This window comes from Gambusia affinis, linkage group LG22 (genome assembly GCF_019740435.1).
Source record: "Gambusia affinis linkage group LG22, SWU_Gaff_1.0, whole genome shotgun sequence".
Lineage (NCBI taxonomy): Eukaryota > Metazoa > Chordata > Actinopteri > Cyprinodontiformes > Poeciliidae > Gambusia > Gambusia affinis.
The window spans coordinates 1402057-1412465 of record NC_057889.1 but is presented as its reverse complement, the minus strand read 5'-3'; the positions used below and the strand labels follow the sequence as shown (position 1 = coordinate 1412465).

Sequence of the window (10409 nt, the reverse complement as noted above, 5' to 3'; positions counted from 1 at the left end):
GATAAAACAAACTGCTGATGGAGTGATGGCAAAATGTTTTACTTTCTGTGCTGTAATAAAACAGCCACCGTACATATTTTCCTGTTTTCTGGATTCTGATTCTGATTCTGTTTCTGTTTCTGATTCTGGTTCTGATTCTGATTCTGATTCTGTTTCTGATTCTGATTCTGGTTCTGGTTCTGATTCTGATTTTGATTTTGATTTTGATTTTGATTTTGATTCTGGTTCTGGTTCTGGTTCTGATTCTGATTCTGGTTCTGATTCTGATTCTGATTCTGATTCTGATTCTGGTTCTGATTCTGATTCTGATTCTGATTCTGATTTTGATTCTGATTCTGATTCTGATTCTGGTTCTGGTTCTGATTTTGATTCTGATTCTGTTTATGATTCTGGTTCTGATTCTGATTCTGATTCTGATTTTGATTCTGATTCTGTTTATGATTCTGGTTCTGATTCTGATTTTGATTTTGATTCTGATTCTGATTCTGATTCTGGTTCTGGTTCTGATTTTGATTCTGTTTCTGATTCTGATTCTGATTCTGATTCTGATTTTGATTCTGGTTCTGGTTCTGATTCTGATTCTGTTTCTGGTTCTGATTCTGTTTCTGGTTCTGATTCTGTTTCTGATTCTGTTTCTGGTTCTGATTCTGGTTCTGGTTCTGATACTGGTTCTGGCTGACAGCATTCTGATTCGCCAGCAGGCTGCCATCTGACCAGATTATAGACAGGAAGGTGTTTCCAGGAGCTGGAAGTATTTTCTAAAGGCTCCTCCCTGGTTGATGACTGGACAGACTGGTTTCATGCTCCTGTTGAGTTTTCATCATTAACGTTCCAGTTATGAGGCTGAATGCATCCATAAACCAACACGCAGTCGTTTGGTCTGACAAGGAATAATCGGCTCCGTCTCTCCAGACGAAGGACAGTCAATAAATTTCTACTAAGTTTAGATCAGCAGGTAAGAAAAAAGAAATCTATAAATCTGTTTTACTGGTTAACTGTGTTCACATTGTGGTGTGAAGTTGGGTTTTGGTGTGTTTGTAAACCTGAATGCTGCACAGAAATGTTTTTTTTTTTTGGTAAAGAACAATAATCATAAAGTTTTGAACATAAACATCTGTGTGTCATTCTTATATAATATCAACAACACTGTGACGGTAATCAGAGAAAAAAATGCAGGAAGTGTGAAAACCACCCAGACAACTTTGGATGAAGAAAAGTTCATTCTTCATGCTGACAGTCTGTGACTCAAACCTGAAGAGTTTAGAGCTTTTTAAAACATAATACATCCTCAAACGGCTCATTTGGCCTCCATAATGAATCTCATTAACTCAAATTAAATGGTTAATGATACATGTTCACTGTTTATGAACCATACTGAAGGGAATAACTTGGCAGTAAGTGATGACTCAGCATGTTATTCTCTGTGATAAGGTGTGAAAATGAATGCTGGACGTTTGTCTCCTGAAACGACTCTTGGTGAGGAAGATGAGCGTCAGGGTGAAGCTCAGAGGTGAGATTATAATCTCTGACGGGCTGATAATCCATTTTTCTGACACTTCAATTCAACTCTCTGCTTTGTGATTCATTTATTAAAGAACAAACCAACAGATGGGAGAATCCAGTGGATGTGAACCAACCTGTAAACTGCTGAAGAATAAACACTCCAAAGAGTTTGATTTAGATTTTAGTGGCTCGCCTCGTAAGACGCAGTAAGAAAAGTTTTATTCTCACATTCCCAGCATCAGGCAAACCAACTGTGACCTGAGTTTGTTGTTTTAAAGCTGGGAGCAGGAATATGAAAGCAAATGCTCTGGAACTGGACCAGAACCAGAACCAGAACCAGAACCAGAACCACAGGGTGTGTCTTTGAAAAGTGACAAACCAAAAGGTTTCAAACCAGCAGCTTCTGCAGAAACCCGGTGAGTAATTACATTGTGATGTGGGTACAAAGTTTTCTTAAGGAGAAAAAAAGTTATTTTTACTTAATTTATTTAGTTTTAATATGTCTGCATAGAAAATGATCAATATTTGTTGATATTTATAATAAGAAGCAGTTCTGACTATTTTAAATAAACATGTTTGTGTAACATTTCCAGATGTCATGGATCTAGTTTGAGTTTGTGAATTAACTATTAATGCAGTAAAAAGGATAAAATGATTCAGCAGCACAGTTTGGGTTTTAATCCTGCTGGGATTATTACACTTCATGCACAGTTTAATAATCAGATTCAACTGGAATTTATTATTGGCTCAAAATTTATTTTTTCCAAAAGTTTCTCCAGATGAGATGTTGGGAATAAATAAACTGAACTGAATTATTGTCAGCAAACAGAAGAAATATCTGGAATAACTCTGGATTAACTCTGGATTAACTCTGGATTAACTCTGGATTAACTCTGGATTAGAAAGGCAGCTTGTCCAACTGGAAAGGTTTCAAACAGAAACAACTAACTACAGAACATCACTGGAATAAAAGTCCAAAATCCTGTGAATGGCAAAAACTTTTGGAGAGAAAATTTAAGTTTGTGAAAATTTTTTTTTGCCCCAATCAGATTTGTAAATTATTATTTTCATTTAACTGAAATGTAACAAACGTTCCTGTGGTTTCCAATAGAAAAGTTTCATCTCAGATTAGATCAAAACAGAAATAGATTCTGCTTTTCCTGGAAAACCGGTAACAAAAATAACAGTTTGTGTCGATCCCGTTTCTTGATTAGTGAATTATATTTTCATTTTATATTTCTCAGTAAAGCTGCAGCCTCTGTGAAGAGCGACTCTTCCATGGAGATCGCAACACAGTTCAAAAACAGATGTCAAACCTTTCATCACAGGTAAATGATTGAATTTTCCAACCATTCTAGTTTCATTTTTGGATCATCTTATATGGCATTAGTTCAAATCTAAATTTCTTTCTTTGGCAGCGTCAGCCAGGAGTTCCCAGATGAATCTGAGGATGAATCTGCCAGAATCCAGCATCAAAAAGAGATAAACTCTGCATTTAAGGTAAAAACTAATTATTACACAACCTTAAAGGATCAAGAAAAAACACAAGTGCAACCAGTCTAATTATCTATATAACTACCAGACACACGACTTTCTGCCTTATTGATTTATTGGAGCCACATGATGTGTTGCAGGAAGTGATCAGCAGTGACAGACTGTAAAGGAGAACAACGTCATTAATGGCATAAAGAGAAACATTTGATTCTGTTTTGGTTGCTTTTGTTCAGTTTGCTGTTTTTATTTGAACATTTGAGGATAAATAAGCTCCTTTTGCAGCGATGTGTATTTAGTCTGCGGTAGATTTATCATAGAAAGTTTCCTGAAGTAACTGGTCGACTGTGACGGATCCAAACAATGCAAGAAATTCAGTTGCAGCAACTTTGTAAGTTTGTTTGTTTCTAGATAATCTGTGAAATGAAACTGAATGTGTGTCTGATCCAGATGCTGGAGGAAAACCTCACGACTTTTATGAGGAATGAGCTGCAGAAGTTTCAGATGATTCTGAGTTCTGATTATTCAGAAACTCTAGAAAATCAGGAGGAAGACGAGAGGAACTCTGCCGACCGAGAACAGGCAAAGGGCAGCAGGGAGACGTTTCTAAAACTGTCGCTCCTGTTCCTGAGAAGAATGAGGAAAGACGATCTGGCCGATTGTTTGTGGAGCAGTAAGAGATTTTCAACTGATTTAGTTTTATCTTTCTATATAACTATAAATATCACAGCCATATTTTGTTCCAAATGTGAAATTATTTTAAATAACTGTTAATCTTTGCATTTAGATGTTTGGTTATTAATCTCGTTGACTTTTTTAGGAACCTGCGCTACAGAATGCACACAGAACCTGAAGTCCAGCTTGAGGAAAAGGTTCTGCTGTGTGTTTGAGGGGATCGCTAAAGCAGGAAACCCAACACTTCTGAATCAGATCTACACAGAGCTGTACGTCACAGAGGGAGGCGACGGCGAGGTCACCGCAGAGCATGAGGTCAGGCAGATCGAAGCCGCATCCAGGAAGCAGCGTGTTCAGGAGAAAACTATCCGACAGGAAAACATCTTCAAAGCTTCCTCTGAAAAAGACAAACCCATCAGAACAGTGATGACGAAGGGAGTCGCTGGAATTGGAAAAACACTCCTAACGCAGAAGTTCGCTCTGGACTGGGCAGAAAACAGAAGCAACCAGGACATCCAGTTCATTTTCCCCTTCACTTTCAGGGAACTCAACGTCCTTAAAGAGAAACGCTTCAGTTTGGTTGAACTTGTTCATCATTTCTTTAATGAGTTCAAAGAAGCACAAATCTGCAGGTTTAACGATTTCCAGATTGTGTTCATATTCGACGGGTTGGATGAGTGTCGACTCCCTCTGGACTTCCACAACAACGAGATCCTGACCGACGTGACAGAGTCCACCTCACTGGACGTCCTGCTGACAAACCTCATCAGGGGGAAACTGCTTCCCTCCGCTCTCCTCTGGATCACCACACGGCCTGCAGCAGCCAATCAGATCCCTGCTGAGTGCGTTGACATAGTTACGGATGTGAAAGGGTTCACTGATGTGCAGAAGGAGGAATACTTCAGGAAGAGGTTTGTAGACCAGAAGCAGGCCAGCATGGTCGTCTCCCACATCAAGATGTCCCAAAGCCTCCGCATCATGTGCCACATCCCCGTCTTCTGTTGGATCAGCGCCACCGTTCTGGAAAATGTTCTGAGAAACAGGCAAGGAAGAGAGCTACCCAAGACCCTGACTGAGTTATACATCTACTTCCTGCTGGTTCAGAGCAAGGTGAAGGAGCGGAAATATGAAGGGGGAGCGGAGACAGATTTAACCTGGAGTCCAGACAGCAGGAAGATGATCGAGTCTCTGGGGAAACTGGCTTTTGATCAGCTGCAGAAAGGAAACCTGATCTTCTATGAAACCGATCTGGCAGGATCTGGCATTGATATCAAAGCAGCTTCAATTTATTCAGGAGTGTTCACACAGATCTTTAAGGAGGAGAGAGGGATTTACCAGGACAAGTTGTTCTGCTTCATCCATCTGAGTGTTCAGGAGTTTCTGGCTGCTCTTCACATCCACCTGACCTTCGTGAACTCTGGTGTCAACCTGCTGGATGACAAACAGCCAAAACAAAGGGTCTCTAAGGCCTTTAAAAACCAGCCTAACGTAAGAAAACTTCACCAAACGGCTGTAGACACAGCGTTACAGAGTCCAAACGGTCACCTGGATCTAGTCCTCCGCATCCTGGTAGGTCTTTCACTGCCAGCCAATCAAACGCTGCTCCGCGGCCTGCAGACTCAAACAGCAAACGTCTCACAATCAAACCAGGAAACAGCTGAATACATCAAGAGGAAGATCAGTGACGGTCTGTGTGCGGAGAAAAGCATCAACCTGTTCCACTGTCTGAATGAACTGAACGACCGTTCTCTAGTGGATGAAATCCAGCAGTACCTGAGATCTGGGAGTCTTAGCACACGGAAACTGTCTCTGGCTCAGTGGTCGGCTCTGACCTTCATCCTACTGTCATCAGAAAAAGATCTGGACGTGTTTGACCTGAGGAAGTACTCTGCTTCAGAGGACGCTCTTCTGATGCTGCTGCCGGTGGTTAAAGCCTCCAACAAAGCTCAGTAGGTGGATGAACTCGCTCAAAAATAACTCTCACAATGCAAATCCAGAGTCATTTTGAGTTTTATGTGAACTGTTTTTCAGGCTAAGCGACTGCACCCTCTCTGAGAAAACCTGTGAAGTTTTATCCTCAGTGCTCAGTTCCCAGAGCTGCTGCCTGAGAGAAGTGGACCTGAGTCACAACGACCTGGAGGACGCAGGACTGGGAGCGTTGTCTTCTGGGCTGTTGGCTCCACAGTGTGGGCTGGAATCACTGAGGTCTGAAGCATCTGGTTATCAGTGTAAACATCAGTGAACCTCCACCAGGCTGCTAACACACTGACAGCAGAGCTAATGCTATTTATTTAGCAGCTAACTCTGAAAATGTTTAGTTCACTTAGTTTCCCCTAAACTATGGACATGTTTTTTCATATAAATATTAATTGCTAATTTACTCAGACAGTTTACAAACCTTTTGAAGCGTTAGCATTAGCTATTAGCTTTCTCTAAATAGCATTATAATGTAGCACTTTAGTGTTAACAGAACTAATGTTTATGATTCTGCAGCACTAACAGAAACAACCACTGGGTATTAACATAATCTGTGAGATATTTTACCTCTGCATTTGTTTTCAGGGTTGCTGACTGCAGCCTGTCACAGAGGAGCTGTGAGACTCTTTCCTCATGTCTCCGTTCACAGAGCTTGAGGCTCAAGAGTCTGGATTTGAGTTACAACTGCCTGCAGGATGTCGGACTGAAGCAACTGTCTGATGGATTGAAGAGTCCATTCTGCAAACTGGAAAGCATTAGGTAAGAGAAAACATGCAAACCAAAATGTTTTTATTCAAGAAGTTGACCAAAGTTTTAAATAAATAAAGATGTTTTGAACAGTAAGGGTTAGTTCATCCGATCAGATGCATGTGTGTTAAAATAAAATGATTCTAACTGTAAAACTGTTTGCAGTTTGTTGGCATGCAGCCTGTCGGAGCAGAGCTGTGAAACTCTGGCCTCGGCGCTCAGCTCTCCCTCCTGCAGGCTCAGATCTCTGAACATCAGCCACAACAAGCTGGGAGACTCCGGGGTGAAGCGGCTCTGTGACCAACTGAAGGACAAACACTGTCAAGTGGAGACTGTCATGTTCGTTGGTCTCATTATTAAGACTTCTAACCTCTTGAATAGTTCACAATCTGTTATTAAATTATCTGGGTAACTGACATGAACTTCACGCCCTTCAGTTTATTTACTTCACTGATGTGAAAGTAGGATCCAGATTTCAGGGTTGTTCTCATCTCATCAAACTGGGACAAATCAAATACTTTTGGTTTGTCTGATAGTTTAAAGCTGCTTCCTAAATGTACTTTAAAATGTTTTCTCATCTGCAGTGGCTCTTCCTCACAGACTCCACTTCATGATGATTGTTTTAATCATGAAACAACTTTCTAATTACTTATTTCATTCAATAATTTATTTTAAACTTTTTCAAATGTGAGCAACATCTGCAGGTTGTTACCAGCATTTGGTGTGAATTTTGTCAGTGGGCCCGTTACAATTAATGTGTACAAAGTTGATGCAATTAATAATTCATCCCCCTATTGCTTATATATTTTTGTACCACATCTTCAGAAAAATAAAAATACATCTTCAGAACAGTTGTTGAGAAACATATTTATTGGCTAAAAACAAGTCCCATTCAAAATAAGACTTCAATAAATAACTGCAACCCATGAGATTCACATTAATCCTGTTTAATGTTTTTGTTTTTCTAGACTTTGTGGATGCCAACTCTCAGAAAGATGCTGTCAGTATCTATCTGCAGTCCTCAGCACTCAGCCGTCCCACCTGAGAGAGCTGGACCTGAGCAGCAACAACCTGACAGACGCAGGAGTGCAGCAGCTGTGCAGAGGCCTGGGCAGTCCTCACTGCCAGCTGGAGACGCTCAGGTCCGTTCAGTCTCATGTGTTGTCATGATGCTTTGTAGACTTAAATATAACTCTGGATATTTCTCCAACACCAGACTGTCAGGCTGTCTGGTCACAGGAAAAGGTTGCGGCTACCTGGCATCAGCTCTGAGCTCCAACCCGACTCACCTGACAGAACTGGACCTGAGCTACAACCATCCAGGAGTCGTAGGGAAACAGATGCTGTCCTCTGATCAGAAGGCTTCACCGTGGAAACTGACTAATCTCAGGTATTATCAGCACATCCAGCCGACCAGCAAAACTCTGCATTCAGATGTAAATTATAGGATATTTTATTGTGAAAAGCTCTTGGAAGTTCATGAACACAGATATCCTGAACTCTAGACTTTAATACCATCACAGGCCTCTCTTTTGATTATAATAACTAATATTTTATAAGCGTCACATCACAGTTTATTTCACTCCCTCAGTTCTTCTGGCTTTTTGTTCTTTTTCTTGTCAGATGATTTTCCATTTGGGGAGCAAAACAGTTTGATGAATTTGACTGGCAGCCAATCAGAAAAGGAGCATCAGAAAATAATGTTCAATAAATTATTGTAACTTGTATTTTACTATCATTACAGAAAACAAACTTAAGATAAAAACATTGATGGTTTTTTCCTGATTTTGAAATATCAGTTATAATTCTCTCCACTAGTGAACAATTTATCAAAGGAAAATTAGAAAAATGATAAGCCTTCATCAGAAATCTACATATGAGATGAATAAAAAACAAATAAAAAACAAATAAAAAACAAATAAAAAACAAATCCGTTGCTCTGCTTCCCTCTGCAGGTTGAACCCAGGCGGAGACGTCAGGCTGAAACCTGATGTGAGGAAATGTAAGTTTCATAAACATTTAGACATAAAGCTGGGAGTTGATCCATTATGACATCATTTTAATTGATGCAGTCGTTAATTTCAGACACATTTTTCCTCTCCATCAGATTTCTGTGAACTTGAACTGGACATGAATTCAGTGAACAGACAACTCCACCTGTCTGACAACAACACAAAGATTAGACAGGTGAACGACGAGCAGCCGTACCCCGATCACCCGAACAGATTCCAGACCTGCTGGCAGCTCATGTGCAGAAATGGTCTGACTGGTCGCTGTTACTGGGAGGTGGAGTGGAGGGGAGCGGTTCTCATCTCTGTGAGCTGCAAAGGAATCAAACGAAGTGGAAAGAGTGAAGCCTGCAGGTTTGGAAGGAACGATCAGTCCTGGACGCTGGAGTGCTCCGACGTGTTTGGTTTCTCTGCCTGGCATGTTAACAGAGAAACAACCATCTCTGGTCCCTCTGCCAGCCACAGAGTGGGAGTTTATCTGGACCATCCTGCAGGAATGCTCTCCTTCTACCAGGCCTCCTCTCACACCTTGAAGCATCTCTACACCTTCTGCGCCACATTTACTGAACCCGTTTATCCCAGTTTTGGTTTTTGGTCTGGAGCCTCAGTGTCACTGTGTCCAGCAGCTTCAGAGAAACCTGCAGCTTAGAGCTGGATAAATATCACAGCTTCACATGATTACAACAAAAACCTTCGATGTGAATAGATAAGCTGTTCTAAACGTGAGATCTATTTAACTGTCATGTTTTCTATAAAACCAAATGATATCCAGACATCCTGCTTTACGTTTTATGAAGGAGACGAACAGCTCGGTTTGAAACCATCAACAGATCTGTTAACACATCTGGATCACATTTCTGTCAGCCGTTACATCCCTTCAGTCCGTTGTCAACATGTAGTAATGTGCTTTTCCGAGCCGTCTTTAAACGCACCACGAGTACAGATCTGGGGTCACCACAGTATAATGGTCTGTAGGAGGCGCTGTTGCATTTGAACACTTTGGTTTACCCCCTAAAATGGAAACTTTACAGGAGAAACAAACACAAAAATAAAAAAAGACAAAAAACAAATAAAAACTAACATTTAGAAATATCTCAGTGGTCTGGACTGATATATTTCCATAATAAACATAATAATGGTGGCAGCTTTAAATCATGATTTATTACTCTTTGTGATGCTTGACGCCCTTTATTGAAAATAAACTGAGGTACATTTGTCACAGTTTATCAGTAATATTGTATATTTATTATTGCTATGCTTCAGTTGATCATTTCTGTAAAATCTGAGGAATTTAAAATAAAAAACACAAACTGACTTTCTCAGAAAATGAATGTTTTACTCTGCAGGAACAGTTTATCTTTTATCAGTTTGAATTAAAGTCACGTAACGATGGTGTGAAAACCAGCCCGACCTGATTAAACTCAGGTTTGATCTCCTTCCTTCTTCCTTCCTCTTACAGGTTTTGTTTTCCAGACATTAAGTTTATTAAATGTTCACTGGGACAATAAAATGGAAATAAAACTCTTTTCTCTCCAAAATGATACTGAAGATTAATATAATTGTTAGAAATAGTCATGATCTTTAAATCAGACAATATAAGTTTATATATGAATTATAACCAACAACAGAATAAAATATGTGGAGGATCCATCTAAATGTTACGTTTTACACTTCAGCCTTAAAATCCTCTGATCTCTAAAACTGAATCCATTTCCTCATTTAATATTCAGCAGTTCTGAAGAACATACAGTAGTTTATACATTTATACAGCAGAGTGGTGCAGTGACATGTTAGTGAATGTAGGCACATTAAATACTTTAAATGTGTAAAATATAAACATACATTTTAAATTCGATGACACATTTATTGCTCCAAAAATCTTTGACTCTCTGCAGTTTCCTTGGGGAGAAAATGTGTTTTTATTTTACCTGATTATGTGCTTTAAAGACTAAATTCAGTGAATAAATTAAATCGGTTTATCTTGTAAAGTTGCAGGTATTACGGTGT

The 10409-nt window shown here is 39.8% G+C and overlaps 1 protein-coding gene across 1 annotated transcript; it reads left to right on the top strand.

Annotated features, from left to right (window-relative positions):
- Positions 1 to 822: 822 nt before the first annotated feature.
- LOC122825645 (NACHT, LRR and PYD domains-containing protein 3-like) lies at positions 823 to 9923 on the top strand. The gene is made up of 15 exons (XM_044107141.1): positions 823 to 955; positions 1432 to 1510; positions 1596 to 1709; positions 1782 to 1919; positions 2748 to 2831; positions 2922 to 3003; positions 3445 to 3667; positions 3815 to 5618; positions 5701 to 5874; positions 6232 to 6405; positions 6559 to 6732; positions 7362 to 7535; positions 7610 to 7783; positions 8349 to 8395; positions 8501 to 9923. The coding sequence occupies exons 2-15, from the start codon at positions 1440 to 1442 to the stop codon at positions 9049 to 9051; spliced, it is 3984 nt and encodes a 1327-aa protein (XP_043963076.1). The 5' UTR covers positions 823 to 955; positions 1432 to 1439; the 3' UTR covers positions 9052 to 9923.
- Positions 9924 to 10409: the final 486 nt, after the last annotated feature.